Source organism: Serpula lacrymans (genome assembly GCF_000218685.1).
Source record: "Serpula lacrymans var. lacrymans S7.9 unplaced genomic scaffold SERLAscaffold_11, whole genome shotgun sequence".
In the NCBI taxonomy this organism is placed as follows: domain Eukaryota; kingdom Fungi; phylum Basidiomycota; class Agaricomycetes; order Boletales; family Serpulaceae; genus Serpula; species Serpula lacrymans.
The window spans coordinates 1,054,326-1,075,362 of NW_006763300.1; the positions used below are offsets into that span (position 1 = coordinate 1,054,326).

General features: G+C 43.6%; 9 protein-coding genes across 9 annotated transcripts; 4 read left to right on the forward strand and 5 right to left on the reverse strand.

Annotated features, from left to right (window-relative positions):
• Positions 1–76: 76 nt before the first annotated feature.
• On the forward strand, positions 77–2,499 carry SERLADRAFT_441000 (uncharacterized protein; the record flags this gene model as incomplete). The annotated part of the gene is made up of 8 exons (XM_007321490.1): positions 77–480; positions 546–696; positions 753–838; positions 889–940; positions 991–1,044; positions 1,105–2,059; positions 2,115–2,334; positions 2,388–2,499. 8 exons carry the CDS (start codon positions 77–79, stop codon positions 2,497–2,499), a joined length of 2,034 nt encoding a protein of 677 aa, XP_007321552.1.
• A 539-nt stretch (positions 2,500–3,038) lies between these two features.
• SERLADRAFT_474619 (uncharacterized protein) lies at positions 3,039–4,059 on the reverse strand (the record flags this gene model as incomplete). Its single annotated transcript, XM_007321491.1, has 4 exons — positions 3,039–3,514; positions 3,568–3,765; positions 3,817–3,872; positions 3,926–4,059. 4 exons carry the CDS (start codon positions 4,008–4,010, stop codon positions 3,224–3,226), a joined length of 630 nt encoding a protein of 209 aa, XP_007321553.1.
• Positions 4,060–5,370: 1,311 nt separating this feature from the next.
• Positions 5,371–5,520, forward strand: SERLADRAFT_351031 (uncharacterized protein; the record flags this gene model as incomplete). The annotated part of the gene is made up of 1 exon (XM_007321492.1): positions 5,371–5,520. A coding segment is annotated over one exon (150 nt), but the record flags the coding sequence as incomplete, so codon positions are not given.
• A 2,937-nt stretch (positions 5,521–8,457) lies between these two features.
• Positions 8,458–9,548, reverse strand: SERLADRAFT_441002 (uncharacterized protein; the record flags this gene model as incomplete). The annotated part of the gene is made up of 3 exons (XM_007321493.1): positions 8,458–8,914; positions 8,975–9,173; positions 9,230–9,548. 3 exons carry the CDS (start codon positions 9,546–9,548, stop codon positions 8,458–8,460), a joined length of 975 nt encoding a protein of 324 aa, XP_007321555.1.
• Positions 9,549–10,768: 1,220 nt separating this feature from the next.
• Positions 10,769–11,399, forward strand: SERLADRAFT_397119 (uncharacterized protein; the record flags this gene model as incomplete). The annotated part of the gene is made up of 2 exons (XM_007321494.1): positions 10,769–11,316; positions 11,370–11,399. Coding segments are annotated over 2 exons (520 nt in total), but the record flags the coding sequence as incomplete, so codon positions are not given.
• Positions 11,400–11,819: 420 nt separating this feature from the next.
• Positions 11,820–13,945, reverse strand: SERLADRAFT_474622 (uncharacterized protein; the record flags this gene model as incomplete). Its single annotated transcript, XM_007321495.1, has 9 exons — positions 11,820–11,933; positions 11,985–12,038; positions 12,099–12,272; positions 12,324–12,397; positions 12,452–13,365; positions 13,420–13,436; positions 13,489–13,567; positions 13,620–13,736; positions 13,803–13,945. The coding sequence occupies 8 exons, from the start codon at positions 13,698–13,700 to the stop codon at positions 11,911–11,913; spliced, it is 1,416 nt and encodes a 471-aa protein (XP_007321557.1).
• Positions 13,946–14,016: 71 nt separating this feature from the next.
• On the reverse strand, positions 14,017–15,238 carry SERLADRAFT_357555 (uncharacterized protein; the record flags this gene model as incomplete). The annotated part of the gene is made up of 2 exons (XM_007321496.1): positions 14,017–14,851; positions 14,907–15,238. 2 exons carry the CDS (start codon positions 15,000–15,002, stop codon positions 14,207–14,209), a joined length of 741 nt encoding a protein of 246 aa, XP_007321558.1.
• Positions 15,239–15,633: 395 nt separating this feature from the next.
• Positions 15,634–17,402, forward strand: SERLADRAFT_417219 (uncharacterized protein; the record flags this gene model as incomplete). The annotated part of the gene is made up of 14 exons (XM_007321497.1): positions 15,634–15,755; positions 15,820–15,852; positions 15,908–15,927; positions 15,988–16,065; positions 16,115–16,157; positions 16,209–16,245; positions 16,302–16,327; positions 16,377–16,406; positions 16,460–16,486; positions 16,541–16,579; positions 16,630–16,722; positions 16,774–16,858; positions 16,922–17,068; positions 17,123–17,402. 14 exons carry the CDS (start codon positions 15,665–15,667, stop codon positions 17,361–17,363), a joined length of 990 nt encoding a protein of 329 aa, XP_007321559.1.
• Positions 17,403–19,818: 2,416 nt separating this feature from the next.
• Positions 19,819–20,331, reverse strand: SERLADRAFT_397127 (uncharacterized protein; the record flags this gene model as incomplete). Its single annotated transcript, XM_007321498.1, has 2 exons — positions 19,819–19,861; positions 19,916–20,331. The coding sequence occupies one exon, from the start codon at positions 20,169–20,171 to the stop codon at positions 19,953–19,955; it is 219 nt and encodes a 72-aa protein (XP_007321560.1).
• Positions 20,332–21,037: the final 706 nt, after the last annotated feature.

The following is a 21,037-nucleotide window of genomic DNA, read 5'->3' on the forward strand; positions in this document are numbered from 1 at the left end:
CAAGGACCGGCAGTTCCCGCAAGCTAATTAGTTAACGAACACGTGAGGTGTCGAAAGCGCATTACTAGAGTTTACCATGTCCAGTGATCACGAATTCGATGCATACGATCTTTCAGAGTTCACAGAAGAAGATCTTGCTTGCTTTGATGTTCAGACCGCAACAAAATTCAAGCGTTCACCAACCCATGATTCAGGCGAACAGACAACAGCAACGGCGAGCACCACCGATGGCAGTAGGCCAGCTACAGCTCATTCGGGTGGCCCTGCTGTTATCATCGCAATCGAACAGTCTGATGACCCTAATGTTGATGTCGTAGAGGCATCCTCCAGTCATAGTCAGAGCAACAGTAATACTCTAGGGCCTTCCGCGCTGAAGCCTTTTCAGCGTAGGACGTCATCTTTCACTTGTCGTAGCCCATATCAGTCCCACAGGGAATGGAGAGGCACCTTTTCTGTCACCGACTTGGTTGGCCCTACTTGGTGAGGCTTCTTTATGGCTTCTTCATGGTGATACCATCTGCTAGTCTGGCTTACCAATGCTCAAGGTGTGAGGTCCAATTCGACTACGGCCTACGTCAAATGAGAGACAAGCGACTTGAACAACGCCCAAAGTCATTTACCACAGGTTCAGGCAAGGTGATCACCGTAAAAGACAATGTGGCAGCTCAAAATGACCGCATAATCACAAGAGGCAAAGTTTGTAAACTACTGTCGTTTGTTGAGGGAGTAATTGTTGACTCATACTCTTTTAGTCTGTGCACAGTCAATTGGAACGTGAAGTCCACCCAGTCATTATGAAGATTATTACACAAACCGAAGAAGAACGATGGGGTTTACGGTATGTATTCCCATGCTCTTCATTGATCAGTGCTCACCACATTGCTGCAGTCTACATAATTTAACAGTCGGTTTGGAAGAGGTAGTGCACCTCGGAAAAACGGTAGTCGTCATTTTACGTCCAATAATGGTAAACTCTTATTCGTTTCGTAGCGCGAGTTACCTGTCTTCGGTATCCTGCAAAATGAAGTCGTGATCGGAGTTATTGTACGCACATTTCAGCATCGTAGTGTTTTCTCTAACAACTTTCCTCTAACAACTTTCCAGGATGAAATAGTGAAATGCATTGACAAGAAGATCATGGGTACAATTGACGCAAAACACACTACGGCGTCTCCATTTACTAGCCCTGTGAAGAAAAAACAACGTCGCACAATCTCTCCGTCCCAACCACAACTTTCCACTATATCTATCAAACCGTCGTCGTCCACAAAGCCCGGTCCTTCCGAGTACATTGATGATGAGGGCACTTCACTCGGTGACCTTACGCCCATGGAAATCCGGACGGAAGCGAGTAAGGTTCTATCACCCCAATCCTTCACCCTACATGTACTCGATACCAAGACTCGTCGCACGAACAGTCTTCCGCTTGATGGCGATACGTATGCCTCAAAATTACAGCTTATGCTCTACTTCCAACTTCTGTATTCCCTCATTTCCCCTGAAATCATGGACTTCCCGGCTCTGTGGACTCGTCTGCGTCTCAATCCTTCCCAACCCTTTTCCAGAAAGTTTATTCAAGATATAGGGTGGTCAAGTAGCGTCAGCCAGCCTACAACTAGTGTGAATCTCGACTGTTTTGTGGAACGATGGTGGAAAACGGTGCAAACAGCTAAACAGGATGCTGGCTTAAGAGGCATTGATCGGGAATTGCAAATCGTGTACAGGCCACAGCTCAAGGATACACACTCTATGCGGAAAGAAATGGATAAAGGCAAAGATAGAATGAATGCAATTGCAGTCCAAGAAGAATTCGATGTTGCGCGTGCGGTTGAGGAAAGTCTACAAGAACTCTTCGAAGCTGAAGGTAATACTAGCAAAGTCTCAACGACAATGCACAGACCAGTTATAGCTGGTAAAGGAAGTAATGACGAAAGATATCTGGAATTATATGCGAGTAAAGGAAAGGAAGAATTACCGAAACAGTTGGAAGAGGACCCAGAACTCGCCTGGGCTCTACACGAGTCTCTTGTCTCTGCTGGAAGAAAACCCGTTAGCGATGGTAAGTTTACGTTTACTATCAGCCATGCACATTTTTCTAATGTGATGTGTCGCAGCTGCAACGTACTTACAGGATTCTAATGGTATTTCCACACCTACAACGCGAAGCCTGAGCCCAGTTGTGCAAGCGGACGTTCCTGCAATAACTATACTCGGAACAAAAGAATTTAATATGGATGAAAGTATGCTCGACTCTCATCTTACTGATGTATTGAAATGGTGGCATGGCCAGAGACCTGCTAGAGGAGTGGAAATTGCCCACTCGCATAGATGCTTGTGAGTTTTCTTATTGATATCTCGGGATGATGCATACTCATTTTGATCTCAAGTACTTGTGAATACCGTGACGGATGCGAATGGAGAGAGCTAAAAGCGAATGAAGCGGCTGAAATTTTAAAAGAATCGAAAAGGACATGGAATTCAGATGCTCGGGAAATCTAGGGGTGTCCTTGATTGTGAACCACTGTCATAACGGCGGGAGCACACACTACTATCGGTCCCCCACAAGGAATCAGGAAAATGGTGAGGTGCTGATGTTATCAGACGGAGTTTATAATCCGTCTCACGTCTTGCACTCGACCATCAGGCTATATCTGTGATTATAAGGAGTAACATTGATGTAGTTGTATCAGCTTTTATGCATTATTGCCACTGTTGACATGGGTAGTTGGATAAAACGGTATCCTCGACTCTGAACAAAGTGAAGGAGGGTTCTGTCTGCCAGAAAAGTGCAGCTCTTTATCTCGCGACTTGCATGGTAACTTGCAATTATAAACTGTACAGCTCCGTGATCTACTATCAATATTTAACCAAAGCGTTAACTTTTTCCCCCTTTGAATGTTTCTAACAGTCTGATTTAAGCACCCCAAGTTGAGGTGTTACAGCTAAAACATTAATCATGATAAGTAGACCTAATTCGAAACAGTCAAACTTGCGCTTTCGCAGGCCTGAAGTCGTACTCATCCCTTTGCTGAATATTGACCTTTAAGAAAATAAAATTGGATGAAATGATGCAACTAAAGATTAAAGTTATTGCTAATACAAGCACCCTGGAGATCAAGTTTGCATTATCTAAGTGCAGACTCAAAGTAACTGAGTCAAGACAGTGCCGCTTCCAGTTGGTAGTGACCCGGAACGCAAGACATATCCCGAGCCTTACCTCGAATTAAATAACTACACACCTTCTGTGCTTTACCAGCTTTCCCCACCGACCTCTCATGCTCTCCCTCAAAGCCAAGTTGAAAACGTCATGTACGCCACTCCCTGTTTTGGCAGAACACTCGATGTATTTTGCACCTATCTCCTTTGCTACGTCTGCACCCTGTTCGGGTGTCACGGGAGATTGACCCTGCGCACCTAACATCCGTCTAGTCTGATCGTCTCTTCTCAAGTCAACTTTGGTAGCGACAAGGATAAGGGGAGTGCCTTCACAGAAGTGCGCTACTTCTGGATACCACTACGAGTGGTGCATTTGAAAGATGTTTAGATGTGACGAATTGAACCACTAACCTTATCTTGAACATTTCCGAGGCTGGCAGGAAAATCAACTGAAAATACAATGAGGATCACGTCGCTTTCGGGGTAGCTTAGGGGTCGCAACCGGTCATATTCTTCCTGGCCTGCAGTATCCCAAAGAGCAAGCTCTACAACCTTTCCATCGTAGTTAACTTGTGTCACATAGTTCTCGAAAACCGTTGGGACGTATGCCTAAAGTGAAGGCTTTGAAGCGCTTAGAAACACTGATACGACAGGGCTTACCTCAGGGAACCGATTTTCTGCGTAAACAATAAGGAGACATGTCTTTCCGCAACCACCTTAAAAAGAGGACATGGTGATGCATTTATCGCAGGGACAAAGAGAAGCCTACCGTCGCCTACAACCACGAGTTTCTTTTTCACGTCTGGTTTAAGGACAGGATTAGGTGACTGCGATGTTTGGTAGGATGTGTCCATACTGCAGTTCTCAGTCCAGATGTTAATGAAGTGTTCAAGTTACAGGCGTCACATTGTACTTGTCACACGTCACAGCTAAAGTGGCCAATTTACATGGCAGGGCGCTTACAGCTAATTACAGAACGTTAGACATGTTAGCATAGAAATCGCATACAGGCGGACTCGAAAGATAGAAATCCCGAAAGATCAGGAGACTGTATCTTAAGTCTGGTTGACGTAGCTGTGGTGGGCAGACTCTGAGATTAGCCTTAGAGTCTAAAAGAATTTACTTCCCGCTCATTCTGCTTCAACTCCGAGTGCACATTTTTCACACCGGGATGTCTAATGATCTGCAATTAGCTGTAAAGGAGCCAGTGTTACTGATTCCGGAAATGCTTGTAGAGAGACACAAGATTGACCTCAGCATGAACAAAATCACTATTAACTGAAGAGTCTACAAGTACAGAGAAAAGATGAACATACCTCAGCGTGAACAGAATCACTGAGGTTGTCATATCCATGCCACAGGCCATGGTTTCCAGAATTCCAAAAGGACAGGTCCTCAAGTCCGAACTCCCAAATCTTTGGTACTCTTGGAATTACACTCCTTGTGGACTGCTGCTTGGCAATAGCCCTATACCCCACCCCCACATGGTACTACAGATATTTTCTCCGATACTCCTGCACCAGACTTCTAGTCTGCCATACATTTTCTCTGCACATTCTCATATTCCTCATGGGTTCTGTAGTTTAGACCTGATGGTACACTCCCCTCACATATGTTTCCCTTGCTAGATAATTGTCTGCATGGAACTCCATACCTACATTGTAAGTTACTCCTTATGAACACCCATTGCCCCCATTTTGTGAATAGATTTTTAAACTGGTTATCAGTAGTATGTACTTGTATCCAGAAATGTGACTGTAATATTTATGATACTACCACTGTACCAGTGTCTCCCCAAGAGTGTGGCCCTGGTAAGGCAAATACTAGGGTGATCATGCTAATAGTATCAGAGATGACAACAAAAGTATTACCCTTGATAAATCAATCTAGGGTTGCCAATATTTGAACTGGGCAGGATTATGACCTTCTAGAAGTTTAAAAAAAGACATCTCATCAGAAGAGAAAGCGCATTTTGACAGCAATGAGCATTATTTATGGGAAGACAAGATCTATGTGCCTGAGTCCATAAGGATCAAGGCAATAGATAGATATTATGACACACCAGTGGCTGAGCACCTTGGGTGGTAATGAATAATGGTGTTGATCTCCCAGAATTACATGTGGCCTGGCATGGTCAAAGGCATACAAGAATATGTATAATGTTGTCTTTGCTGTGCCATGGCAAAGAACTCTCATCAACCACTGGCCAGTTAACTTATGCTGAGCCCAATACCAGCTGGTCCTTGGCAGGATATATTGGTTGATTTTACAACAGATCTGCCCAAATCAAATGGGTATAATTTAGTAATAGTGGTTGTGGATTGCTTCTCCAAAGAAGTGGTATTCATTCATTCCCACCAATAAAACTATCACAGCCACTGGTAGAGAATTATGCCAGATGCTGGGCATCAAACCTAGATTATCAATGGTGTTTGATCTGCAAACAGATGGACAAACAGAGAGACTCAACTAGGAGTTGAAGCAATACCTCCAAATATTTATTAATAATAGGCAGACAGATTGAGCCAAGTGGCTAAACATAGCCCAGTTCTCCTACAATATTAAACAGTTGTTGGCTACAGGGAAGGCACCATTTGAGGTCATGAGGATGTACCTGCCCAAGAATGGATGTAGAACCTGGCAAAAACAAAAATAAGGCTGCTGGGAATATGGCCAAAGAAATGAAATCTGTTTTAGATGAAACATGCAAGGCACTATTCAAAACTGCAGAGCAGATGAAAGATAGGGCAAAGTGTAGATGCTCTAAAGCCCCTGATTACAAGGTTGGCAACCTGGTCTGGGGAGATACTGACCACTTAAAATTAAAAGATTGGCAGTCTAGAAAACTAACTGAAAAGTAGATTGGCCCTTGCCAGATTAACCTAGTGCAGTGGAGCTAAAACTCCCAAAACAAATGAGGGTAGTACCCACGGTCAATATAAGCTGTTTGAAACCCTACAAAGTGTAACAACCAAGAGTTTGTTACTCTGGCGCACAACTAGAACCAACTATAGAGGTAAATGATGAGGAAGTGGTTACCCTTTAGGCTTCAACAAGTTAGTTGTGAGGATACAACAGGAGGACTCGCTGAGGAGTCTCCTTGATCTATTGGTCTATATATACTACTACAGGTTTTGTTTGTACATGTGTACTGTACAGTTTGATAGAGGCAGTGACTGATGATGTCATGGGGTCTAGCCCGTGTGACCAGCTCCACTGCATGAGAGACTTGTAGCTAAAATAAGAAGTAAGGCAGCGCAGCGTGAGAAAGAGGAGTTTGAACAAAAGGGAAAGTGCCGCATGGCATAATGTGAGAAAACTACAGTAAAAGGTTAAAGAGGAGAATGAAAATTAAAGGTCCAAAAATGTGTTATCATAACACAAAGGGCCGCTGCCAGGACAGTGTGTAGACCAGCCCAGCCTGGACTAGTAGTAGTCACCTAGGGAGGAGAAGAAGAGTTCAAAGTTGAACAGATGGTAGATGCACACTTGAAGCATGGAAAATTAGAGCTCCTGGTCCTATAGAAGGGCTATGGAGACAAGGACAGGATGTGGGAACCAGAAACACATCTGGACAATTTTCACAATGCTGTTTGCAACTTCTATTCTAAAATCCTTCAGCTCCTAGAAAGCTCAGAGGTATGGATTCAAATATTTTCAATTCCCCTTTTCAACCAATGCCCAAGAATTTAACTACTACCTCTGGTACTTGAAAGTTGAGCCTTAGGAGGGGGATGTTACAATACACAATGGGCTACACCCTATGACATCATCAGCCACTGCCTTCATCACTTCATCAACTATATAGTACATATGTACAAATAGTCTGTAGTAGTATATATACCCTAATAGATCAAGGAGACTCCTCAGCAAGTCCTCCTGTTGTATACCCACAACTAACTTGGTCCCACCTAAGGGGTAACCACTCCCTCATCACTACCTTTATAGCTTGTCTGAGTTGTGCACCAGAGTAACTAACTCTTGGTTGTTACAGATATGGGCTTCACAAGATCAGCAATTGACCGTGCAATCTTTTACTACCACATACCAAACAAATCTGTTGTATTATCCATATCTACTGACGATATTGTAATTACATCGGGCACGCTACAAGCTATCAACAACTTCAAGCATCAACTAACAAATTACTATGAAGTCTCTGACCTTGGAGAAATCAGTTGGCTGCTTGGATTCACCATAAAGTATGACCGAGAGGCTCAAACCATAGCCATATCCCAGAAAGTGTATATAGATACAATGGTCGAACACTTCGGACTAAAAGACGCAAAGCCAGCACCCACTCTGTTGGAACCTGGCCTGACTATCAGCACCGAACAATCACCAGCTACACCTAAAAAATATGACAAAATGAGCAACATTCCATACCAAGAGGCTGTAGGATGCCTCACCTGGATAGCACTTGGATCTCGCCCCAACATAGTGTTTGCTACAAACATGGTAGCAATCCTGGTAAATGCCACTGGGACACAGTCAAAAGGATTATACGCTACCTGAAGGGCACTCAAGACTCCGTTTGATATCAAATCCAGATGGCAACACTATCCTATCATACACAGATGCTGACCATGCATCTCAGAGTCACCAACACTCCATATCCGGACACGTCTCATTCTATGCTGGCTTACCCATTATCTGGGGTGCAAAGAAACAACCTATTATAGCCCTTTCAAGCACAGAATCTGAGTACATAGCCACTACCCATGCCATCAAGGAAATATTCTGGCTCCAGAACCTTGTCAGTGAATTAAGGTCACCTGTAAATGGACCCACCACACTATATTGTGACAACCAAGGAGCTATAGTGTTATCCAAGAACAACATGTTCCACCCCAGAATGAAACATATAGACATCCGGTATCACTTCATTCGCGAGGCAGTCGAAAACAATCGGATCACACTTTCCTACTGTCCCACCAATGATATGAATGCAGATATTTTTACCAAATGTCTTCCAAAGATTAAACATGATAAATTGGTTGATATGATTGGACTATGTGATGATTAAAGCGGAGTGTTAGAACTACAACAATCATACCTAGTATTAGATTACAGTATCTCCGACTTCATGATTACTATTACCACAGCCACAGCTTTGCTACATTCGTCGCATCACAGCTCTGACTACCTTAGCTCTCTGAGGCAGTCAGAACTGTGAGTATAGTTATTATGTTCCTGCATCACCTACAATACTGATCCTTCTGTAGATATCTCACTATATCTTAGGTACTTAATACAACTCTTTGAGGCAGTCAGAACTATATCTCACTATATCTTAGACTGCTAGCTCACATACTGGTCATCTAAATATTCCCCAGAGAGGATTAATGACAACTGATGTTGTGGATCACCTCGACCAATGAAACGCATTGCAGTCTCTGCCCAGATAAAGAGGCCCGCCGCACGACCTGTGAGTTGCTGAATAACCTGAGATCCTGGCCAATCAGTATTTCGTAGCGAAGAAAACCTCTTCTTTATTTCGGCGAAACGATTGTGAAAAAAGGTGTTAATATCATCTGTAGTCGTAGATGTTACTTGATCTCTGATTGGTAAGACGATATCTTGGCAGACTTCACGAAAATCGAAAGGGATGCGCTCAACTCGGCTAGCGATGATTAATTTGAACGCTGGGGGCAGCGCACCAGGCCACTGTGCGAGAGTGTCCAATAAAGCCGTTCGTTGAGACTCCTGAGAGAAATCATGGCACTCATCCGAGGCATCCACTACGATAACCGGATACCTAAAGAAAATGAAAGTAAAAGTAAAGTTCCCGATCTCCGGTGTTATTTCAAAGCCCTACCTCCTATCCTGCAGTTGCTCGTTAAAGCAGGCCTTCAAGGGTTCCACAATAAGAGAATCAAAATGATCTTCAATGTTTGGCCTTTGTGGATCAACCAAATTCACGTTGAGAGTTTTGATGATAGTAGATGCAAACTTGGGATCAGATCTGGCAAGTTGGTGCGCAATAGTGCGCCACAGAGCAGCGGGGTTGCTGAGAGCTGCATCACCTCGGCGAAAAGAGAAAAATCCACCAAGGGGATGCTTTTTCATCAACCGAGATTGTAAGCTGGAAGCGATGGCGGACTTTCCAGCGCCAGGACTGCCCTTGATCCACGGATGTTCTTCGCTGCGATGGGATCGTCAAGCCAGTCGTCAATTCTCTTGCGGATATCCTGTCGGGTATCTTCCATACATGGCTGTAGGTAGTGACGATTGTAATTAACGGGATCCAACTTCGCGAGGATTTCCTTATCTGAATGGTCAGACTGGTTGATCGCGATCTTTGTATTGTGCATATTGCGCTGATTTCCTGCGATGTCATTGAAAGTTCCGACATGAGCCTCAGCACATTTTGCATTTTGAGTAACAGGCATGATCGATGAATGGCACGCTATGGATAATGGTGTTGTTGTTGTTGAGAGGGGGAGAGTCACGGTGGATGTAGAGGTGAAGGATGGGTCCCGGTCACGTGAAAGCAATAATACAATATCATCCCACGTGAGTTGTCTCCAGCCCTAGTTTCTCCGCACCCTTTTCTTGCACTGACACTCTTACACTACTCCTGTCTGGTAAATACTCCTCCTTGCGAATCCAGCCCTTGTTGAAGCCCGACCCGTGAATAGCTGCCCAGTTACTGAAGGCGCTCCGAGCGCTCTTCTTGATATGGTGTGCTCGGACTTCTCTGAGTCCTCCTTAACTTGGCATTATAATTGACGGTATCAAGTTCTCAAGAATAACTGGTGCGTTGATTGCATATAATTCTCGGCCCTGTTGAAGACGCAGGTAATAATATCATAGGTGTTAAAACTCAAATCGTCTCTTGCATTAAGCGTAAACATAACCATGTCTCTACAATTTCCAAACGAAAACCTTCTCTTTACAAACTCCTACAGAATCTCCAGGTTACCTATAGAGATCTGGCATGAGTGCTGGAGCCATTCCGACAGAGACGACCTTCGCCGGTTAGTCTCAGTATGCCGACTCTTCCGTCAACTGTGTCGGAAGCCTCTCTTTCGCACACTTCGTTACATCGGTCCAGATCTTTCTAACGTGACAGAGAAATCACTACAATCAGAGCTTATTAGACTCCAACGTTCCGTGACTCGGTTTCGTACCTTCAAACAAGATCCCTGCGCCCGTGAGTTACGAGGCATGGTGGAGGAATTCCAATTCACAGGACTGGTGGATCATATCAATATATCAGACAGTGGTTACTTTGACCACGCCATGACAGAGATCATGGAGGATGCCGATAGCGTTTTGATAGCACTCACTTCCATGGTTCCGTTCTGTCCCAACCTTCACCGCGTCAAAATCTCATGGTCGAATATTTACGATGACTTGTTGGATTCACTGGTGTCTCTACCTAAACTCGACACTCTCCATTTTGACGACTGCGTTTTCACTTGTAGCACAAGTCACTCATTGTCTATGAAAGTTCTCAGTGTCACTGCCACAAAATCATTCTTTTCTCGGTCTTGGACTCCAACGTTAACAATTGTAACTCCTGCTCGCTTGACGACTCTTACCCTGGACGATGACGGTGTGGGTCATTGTACCGAAGCTATCTTATCTTCCCTAACATCTCTTGGAACATTCCATCAGCTCACACATCTCTCCATATTCCTGGAAATGGAATTCTGTGCATTATTTTTCACAGTACTTCGTGCAACGCCTTACCTCCTCAGTATCTCGGTGCGAACGAATTGTAGATCTGTTATCATCCCTCCACACTCCAATGCTCTACCCTCTCAAGTCATTCCCTTGCTTGCGTCGTACGAAGGGCCGCCTAATCTAGCGGGTTTGTTCATCAATGGGCGTCCCGTTACAAGTGTAAAACTTCGTCCACTCATTGACACTCGTACCGGCGTCGTGTACTCTAGTATTCCCACCGCTGAAACTACATCGTCATTGTCCCAGCTTTCCAGTTCTTCCGCACCACTGCAGGACTTGCGGATATATGGGCTAACACCAGGTATCGAGCCTTTTTATGCCATCCGTGCTAGCCTTCCTGAGTTGAAGTGTCTGGACGTCGCCCTGGGATACTGTGATTTTCAAACCGGTGATGATAATATCTTGGTGTCCCCAGAAAGCGAACTTGATGAATCCAGTGTTCCTGTACCAGACTGCCTTACTCTCGAGGTCTGTTATTTCATCCTCTGGTTCCAATGGGAAACTCATTACTTTTCTTGCAGAACATTGTGAGCTATCTTACCACTGGCAAAATTTTACTTCCACCGAATCTCGAAGTGTTGCGAATACGGTTCACTGAAACAACACCCTCTCTTTCTAATGAACTAACTTCTGCATGTGACGAAAAGGCGAAAGAACAAGAGATCATAAACACGCTCTCACAGAAGTATACTCGTCTTTGCGAGGTATACTTTGGTCAGAGCCTCTGGCGTTGCGACTGTCGGCGTGGATTTTGGCTATCTACTTCAAGTTATGGGTACACTGGATGTGAAGACTGGTGGCGCAGATGACCTTGTACCACTCCCTATGTATACAACACCTCTCTATCTCTATCTATCGCAATGTAGTCGTAGCCCTTCTTGTATCATAAAGACCAGTCTACTTCTCAGCGCAACTCAAAATGTACGAAACCATTAATGTACTGTTACACAAAAATGTTTACTCCGGAGGCCAGGCGAATGTTTTAACTATAAGCATTGTACGATACAACAGGAACAGACAGGCTGATGTATTGCGATCTACCTTCTATCCGACGCAATAGCGTTATTCAACGAAGTGTGACAAGTTCTGCAACAGAAGACGTCAGCAAAGAACGCAGATAAAAGGAAGAGACACACCTTCAGCGGAAGTAGGATGAATGGCTACGGTATCATCCAAGTCGGCTTTGCGAGCTACAATGACCAAACACCCCGTCAGCCGTGCTCTCAGACGTCTTTATGATGTTTCCTTACCGCCCATCTTCACAGCGACAGCGAAGCCTTGTAAAACCTCGTCGCTTCCTTGTCCGATGATATGTACACCTACAACCTTCTCTTCTTCGCCAACTACAATTAATTTATACACCGTAGGTTCTTTGTGGTCTTCGTCAACCATAGAGAAATAGAGACCGCGGAACGATGATTTGTCTGGATATGGAAATGAGAGCCTGACAATAAAATGGAGAAAACAAGACTCACAAACTTTAACTGCATCGCCATACTTCTCGCGTGCCTCAGGTTCAGTGAGACCAACGGTACCGATGGTAGGGTGTCTAATGATCAGTCAGCCAGGCACTCGCACATATGATTGGCGATTGACAACTTACGAGAATACCACAGTTGGAATATCTTCGTAGGATAGTTTATCATTCTTAAATTTCTCGGGTCCAAACAGCCTATTTGATAGCCTTCTCCCAGCCGCGATGGCCACAGGCGTCAGCAATGCCTTTCCTTGCACGTCGCCGATCGCCGTGATACCCTTGACATTGGAGTTCTGGAACTCATCCACGACAACATCACCCTTTTTGTCCAGTTGAATCTGGAGTTCCTCAAGTCCCAAGTTCTCGGTGTTCGCATGACGCCCAATTGCCCAAAGGACGCAGTCTACTTCTATTTTCTCGCCATTGTCCTTGTGTACAGTGAGCGTCTTTCCTTTTTCGCCTTCAACCTTGATAACCTTGCTGTTCTTGTGCAGTTTAACGCCTGTGTGTTCCATCCATGGCGTCAAAGTATCCTGTAAAATCGGGTCGAAAGTGCGCAGAACTTTATCGCGGCGAATGATCAAATGTGTCTCCGAACCAAGCGTGTGTAAGACACCCGCAAGCTCTACCGCGATGTATCCTGCACCGACAACTGCGACGCGTTTAGGCTGATCCTCAAGGTCGAAGAATCCATCGGAATCAATCCCAAGTGCAGCACCGGGGATTTGTTCCTCAGTGGGTATAGTAGGGCGACCACCAGTGGCAATACATATGTTGTCAGCACTGAGTGTATATTTCTCGCCATCTGGCCGTGTTACTTCAACCGTGTTAGTCGAAACGAGTCGTGCAAATCCAGCGTGGTATTCAACTTTCTCTTTTTCAAGATTGTTCTCGTATATCTTGTTCAGGCGGCGAATATAGGCGTCGCGCTGGGGTTTGAATGTGGACCAGGAGAAGCTGGGCTCTGGGACGCCCTGGAAATGGTAACCTGCACTAGCATGGCGCATTTTGTCGGCGAGATCGGCGGCATGCCACATGATCTATAAAGCGAGGTATTAAGTACCTGGTAGAATCACAAGAATAATTTGCCGCACCTTCTTTGGAACACATCCTAATACACCATATCAGTTATTCGAGACTTGACATGAATACATGATACGCACCGACGTTGACACATGTGCCTCCGAGGTGAGGAGATACCTCGATAAGCGCGACTTTCTTACCATAAGACGCTGCTCGTCGCTATACGGCTAAGAGTCAGCGAAGCGCAGAAATAAGGTCAGGTGGAACTCGCCGACGAAGCCACGCCTCCACTTCCTCCGCCAATGCAGATGTAGTCGTACTTTTCGTGCGTGGGTTTATCTATTGGGGCCATATTTGTAATACTAGATTTCGAAAAAGCTCTAGTTATCTATAGACAACCCTAGTTCATACTATGCACCAGACAAATGCAAGACACGACATGGAAACAACGCACTTGAAAAAGCCTGACGGACGGTGATGAGCTCGTCGTTTGGTATGATGCGAATTTCGCTATCGATAAAGAAGAAAGAACACGAGACGCCAGGATTGCAGATTATCGAGTTTGGTATTTATAATAACTTAAAGGTCCCTCACAGTGATGACCTTATATCGATTCCTCCCTTCACTTGCACATCTTTGTAATCTTATTCGTCATTTCAAGTCACATGACCTTCATTTCAGCACATATTATTGTCAGAAAATATGGTGTGCTTGGTACGAGGATAGTAAAACCGAGATAAACCACCGGGATTGGTAACAGAGTGGATTTTGATTCCATGAAGCATTACCAATGGTGGTACAGCCAAGGTTCCATCATGTAACTCTTCCGTTCCCCGATTCCCCGATCATCAGTTACTTTCACGCGAATTGGCCTTTTACAAGTCCCACCAGTATACCCACTCCTGCTTTCACGCCATCGATAATCATGATATTTGATCCTTCAATTCCACCAAGTTCGTCGATACAAGCCTGACGGATCATATCCTGCAGCCCAGCCATAGCAGCGCACCCGAGACAAATTGCCTCAAGTTGGTTGTTGGAACGTATGAGCCGCTTCGTAGCATCTGCGATGCGTAGTTGAACTTTTTCAGCAGGAGTTTCGTGAAGTTCTATAGCATCCAAACCAGTAGTTTGGACACCTGCAAAACGACTGCAACGTGCTGCTGTGTCATCCCTCGGTACGCCAAGCATATCATAAACTCCTTCCCTCAGTAGTTTCTCCCATATGTACCCTGTAGAAACAATACCGAATGTTCCATTCGATCCTATAAGCTGCAAGCATGTTGTGATGCTTGCCTCGAATATACCAACGACCGGTTTACGCGTGCGCTCTTTCAGTAACTTCACAAGAGGATGGACGCTGTAGCATGCGACCAGGAACCCATCGTGTGTATCGATCAGCCTCTTGAGATGAGGGAGACTGTGTTCGGCGCTCTTGAGTGCTGTCTCATTATCATTTATACTCGGAGGTCCTGACGGACTTGTGAAGAATGTGAAGGCTGTCTACATTACCTACTCATAATCAGCAAGATACTAGATGACCACCTGGTGTGCTTACGTCGGAATACTCGAGGCTAGACACAATAGGCTTAAGCTGATTTGTCATATATTCCGTAGTGTTTGGATTGACGATCAGCACCGATATCTTGGCCATTGAGGACGGACGAATCTAAATGAAAGGGTACCACGCTGCGCCACCCGCAACAAGTATACATCCTCACTTCGGGTCAGCCCGGTTGTGAACACTTCCAGCTAGTCTCCTATCACGAAAGAAGAGTCGTTCCATTATATTCCACCTGAGACCGTATCAGTCTTCAGATGGGGTTTATATGTAGCACTGCGGCCAATGGATGCTATCCAAAAGAACCTGTTTTGCCTGTGTGAGTAGATAATCAAAGCGACTTCTGGTCGGTTCTAAGATGTCTGACGAGAAAGAAGTATCAGTTCTAGATTTATAGTGGTCAAGAGTGTTCATATGACCAGAAGGCTATGATAAAATCTACCAAAATAACTTGCGCCCTGCACAACAATACCAAAGGCTCTGCTCAACGAATCATGATACGTCAAGGCTATGTATACTACATAGACAGTGGGTGTATAAACCATACGACTTCGACGATTGCGCAACATTGCGCATAGTTAATTATGTCAGAATATTGTAGATATCATCCATTCAGTTATAATTTGTTTTGGGGCACTGATAATACTTATATATCATACGGGCTATTGCAATGCTGCGCAGTATATAGACCCCCTTGTTGTGTCGAGACTGAGTAGCTGGGAGATTTAGTTCCTATTATCTTCCATCTTGTCAAGATGTCATTAACCTCGGGCTTCATCCCTCCTGCAGAGATGAAGGAGCTAGAGTTATATCTAGTGAATCATGCCACAGTTCGTTACAATATTGGTGAGAATTCACTTTATTTTCATTCTTTGCCTTGCATCCCGAGACTCATGTTTACAACCTCTAGTCGCCGCCACGGCCTTTTATACCTATGATTTCCGTGAGTGATAATGCAGTTACTCAGAGAATAAGTAAGGTCTGACTTGTTGTTCCAGTGCTGACATACGGCGATGAGGTGAGCAATTTTAATTTCCTGAAACACTGTGCTGCTGATCAAGTTAACGGGATGTGTTAGGTAAATTTTGTATGGGTACGTGAACGGGGTTCAGAGAGGCGGGTACGAATAGTGGCCATAAAGGCACTTTTCTTCATTGTAAGGATCACTACTTTGGTATGATTGGTGATATTCTTATTATCGTCAGAGCCGCCATGTCACGTTTGTCTCTATCGTCACTTTCGCCTCCTGTACGTTTTTGTCAGATACGTCTACGTCACTTTTAATAACTTCAAATGCAGTGAATCTACTTCCTGCTAGTTTACTTTCAACGCCTATGTAAGCTTGAGCCATTTTATATTATATTAACTTATTATCTAATGATTTTAAGACAGATGTAAGAATGAATCGTATGGTAATGGTAATGCGCTTACATGCAATAAATAACATTGTGTCACTATGGCTCACAGGCTTTACAATCGAAATGTACACTCTTACTGGTATGTGTTCATTTGCACATTGTACGCTGGTGTGGCTGACAGCAGACTTTCAGGCATCATATTGATGTTTCCTGTTGAAGGTTTATGTTTACAAATATCATGCTGCTACAGTAAACTGAATATATTTGACATAGCCATTCTCCAATTGCGACTTTTTGCTCTATATAACTATGGTACGAAGATTTTACTATACAAATTTTTCTATCTTAAAAAATTCACATAGACAAATGGATAACAATACCTATGGTTACATTATTCATTATAATGGTTTGTTCCGAGTTGGGGATCGCCAGCTTTTTCGTATACTATGACAATCGTATGTTTCAGTCTCTTTCTAAAAACTGAAGTCTTGACATATTGAGGGTAGTAAGCCTTTCTGACATTGTGGGGTCTTTTGACGAGACTTTAGGAATTTGTGCAGGTCGTACACCTAAGTGGGTTGGTGCCTTTTTGTGAGTGCCCAAGTTAGAGCCCTGCGAATACCTTAATACCGTATGACTAATGGATATGCTCAGCATTCCACTCATGGTCTTCGACTGCATATTGTTCGCTCTGGCAATGTTCAAATCATATCAACATTATCGCCAGGTTCCTGATAAGAACTGGCCCGGCGCGAGTGTGATCAGAATCCTGACGAGGGATTCGTTTGTATTCTTCTTGATGTACGTGCTCATAAACTGCGAGAAATCAAAATCTGATTTTAATCACTCCCAAAGCAATTTTGTCGTGTTTCTTATTGCTACTGCGGCATACTCAACAGGCGATAACTACTTGTTCCTAGGAATAGGCAGTTGGCAACTGGTGATCCCGCCCATCATTGCTGGGCGACTGGTTATCAATATTCGCCGATTTTATCTCGAACCAGACCCCAATGTCTCCAGCTTCGATAGCACTAGCAGCATTGAATTTGCGGATCTCCGGAGACGAGCGCCACTACAGGATAGGGACCATTCGTGATGTATCCATTTATTATCGTTGATAATAGATATTAATGCCTGTAACTTTTCACATGTGCAAGAAGCATCATAGAATCCAAGTGGCGGTCCCTACTGTCCGGCGCTTTCGACTCAGCGAAGTCAACTATGAAACCGATTTTCTTGAAGTCCGATACTTTGTACTAGTAGACCCAACGTACTCTAGAGCTGTTGTCTATGTTATTGATATAATCCAAAGCTTACCAGTGTGCTGTGATGATAAGTGATCCCAAGATAAATGTGGGTTCCAAAATTCAACACGTAGACTGTTGTACTAACCTCGTAGACTCGCAGCTACTTACTGCTAAACATGACATGGGACTTGATGAAATTTCACGCACTGGTATGCGGTCGCAAAAATCGGTTTTAGCAGCAGCCTTTTGCACGTTTTCAGGCCTGATGGATTCCTTATTTGACCCGGTCTGGCCATGTGTCAGAGTACGAAAATGCATGAAAAGGTGCCAAAGGCTGCGAAAAGCCTATATATGGTAAAACTGATTTTTGTTTTAAAAACAAGTGTCGTTTTTGCCCTTCAACATTCAACCTGAAGTTGGTAACACTGGCACTTCAAGCTTCCAGGACGCATCAGTCGTCAGGTTCTGTTTATATGTAACGAGGGACGTATGCAAGTGTGAGTAATTGATCAAAGCAGTTGCTGGTCGAGAATGATGTATGTATCAGTTCTAGATTTTTAGAGGTGCGAGTCAACGCTCTCCATTTGATCAAGTTTCGATCAAGTATGGTAGCGGTCAGACATGGTAGACCAATATTAATACAACTTATGAACCGTGCAAACATGTCGAACTTCCTGGGCTCTGCTCAACGACATGAATCAAGGCTATGTTGTATAAACTACACGAGCTCAACAAATGCAAATGTTTAGTTATATCATGATATTGTAGACTTCGTCCATTCAACTATGATTTGTTTCGTGCACTGATAGTACTGATATATCATACAGGCCGTGGCAATGGTGTTTTGAGGTGCGGTGCTGACCAGTATATAGACCCCCTTTCTTGTGCTGGGACTGAGCTTCCACTCGGAGATTTAGTTCCTTCTGGTTTTATCTTTGTCAAGATGCCAGTAACCTCGGGCTTTATCCCTCCTACAGAGATGAAGGAGCTAGAGCTATATCTAGTGAATTCTGTCACGGTTCGCTACAGTGTTGGTAAGACTTCACTTTATTTTCATTCTTTGCCTTCCATCCTGAGATTCAATTTGCAACCTTTAGTCGCTGCTACAGCGTTCTATACCTATGATTTTCGTAAGTGATATATACTAGCCTTTATAGGGAATGAGGTCTGACTTGTTCGGTTGTTCCAGTGCTGACGATCAGCGACGAGGTGAGCAATTTCAATTCGGAACGTCGTGTTGCTGATTAAGTGGACGAAATGTATTAGTTAAATTTTATATGGGTACGTGGACGGCGCTCGGAGAAGCGGGTACCCGCTATAAAAGCACTTTTCTTCATAGTAAGCCTTACTGCTTTGGTCTGGTTGGTGATTTTCTGAGCATCATCAGTGCCGCTATGCTACGTTTGGCTCTATCGTCACTTACACCTCATGTGAGTTTTTGTCAGATACGTCTATTACTATTTGGCTTACAATAACTTCGAGCTCAGTGAGTCTGGTGCCTCCCAGTGAACTTTCAACGCCTATGTGAGTTTTTGACTTTGAGCCATTTTGTATTAGCCTGTTTTCTAATGGTTTTAAGACAGATGTAAGCATGAGTTGTTTTATCAATACGTTTACGTGCAGCAAGTAATAATGTGTCACTATGGCTCGCAGGCTTTACCATTGAGATGTTCGCTATAATTGGTATGTATACCCACACGTACCCACGTGAAAACTGAACACTGTAAGCTTACGGCTGAATTTTCAGGCGTCATATTGATGTTTCCTGTCGAAGGTTTCTGTTTACGAATCCTATGCCGCTACAGTAAACTGAATATATTTGACACAGCCATTCTTCAATTACGACTATTTGCTCTATATAACTATAGTAGGAAGACTTTCCTATACAAAATCCTTCAGTGTATGACTTAAAATCCAAACAGATAAATGGGTTACAGTCCCCGTCATTACGCTGTTCACTATGTTGGTGATTTCTGAGTTGGGGATCTCCAGCTTTCTCGTATACTATGACAATTGTATGTTTTAATCTCTTTCAAAACTAAAGTATTAACCTGCTGAGTATAGTACACCTTTCGGACATTGTGGCGGCTTTATACGAGACTTTAGGGGTTTGTACAGGTGGTACACCTAAATGGTTCAGTATTTTTTTGTGAGTGCTTTAGTTAGAACCCTGCGAATATGAGCTTACGGCCATGCTCAGGATTCCATTCATGGTTTTTGACTGCATCTTGTTCGGTCTAGCAATGTTCAAATCATTTCAACATTATCGCCAGGTTCCTGATAAGAACTGGTCTGGCGTGAGTGCCCTCAGAATCCTTACGAGGGATTCATTTGTATTCTTCTTGATGTACGTACTCATAAATTGCAAGAAATCCAAAACTGATAATAATCACTCCTAAAGCAATTTCATGGTGTTTCTTTTTGCTACTATAACATACTCAACAGGCGATATATACTTGTTCCAAGCGATAGGCGGCTGGCAACTGGTGATCCCGTCCGTTATTGCTGGGCGACTGGTTATCAATATCCGCCGTTTTTATCTCGAGCCAGACCCCAATATCCCAAGCTTCGATAGCACTGGCAGCAGCATTGAACTTGCAGAACTCCGGAGACGAGCGCCACGAGGGGGTGGGAACCATTTCTGATGGATTCTCCATCGCTGATAACCGATAATAATATCTGTGACTTTTCACATTTGCAATAAGCATAAAATCCAAGTGACTGTACTGTCCGGCGCTTTCGACCCAGCGGGGTTAACCATGGAACCGATTTTCTCTAAGTCTGATATTTTTCTAGATCCAATGCACTCTAGAGCTGTTGTCCCATATCATTGATATAATCTTAAACTTACAAGTTGCTGTGGTGAGAAGTTCTGAGATAAACATGGATTCCGAAATTCAACATGCAGACTGCTATACTAACCTCGTATTGGAGTGAGATTTTCCTAGTAACGTAAATAGATAATGCCCTCGAGGGCTCCAATATTGTGTTATGACTGTCAAAAATACAACTTGAGCACAGACAGCTTAGATTCAAGTCTGTGAGTGCAACTGTGTCCCCTGAATACAATCAATATTTCATTCAGAGCAATAGAGGACCTGTCAACATCCAACTCTTACTTCATCAACAAAATCTAAAATATTTGATAAAGTCATACCATGGCTTTATAAAGGCAATAAAAATCAAAATAACTGTAATTATTACAACCAACATTGTGAGACCTTGTAATGTACATGTCAGTGACCAGAAAATCTAATAATGAGACAAAAACAAGATTTATTGGCTGATTTTTCTACAGATATAAAGATCTTCACAAAAAAATCATCATTTTCAACAGCAATAAAACAGCAAAATGATGACGCCTCCTTCACAGTTGCTTACACTGGGTGCATAGCCAAATATATACATGAGAAAAATCTGGAAAAAAAGCTTGAAAACAAAAATACGTTTTTCAAGATATTTCTCCCATAACTATTTTTCTTTTCAAATGGATGGCTCTTTGCATCATCCAAATGGTGAACAC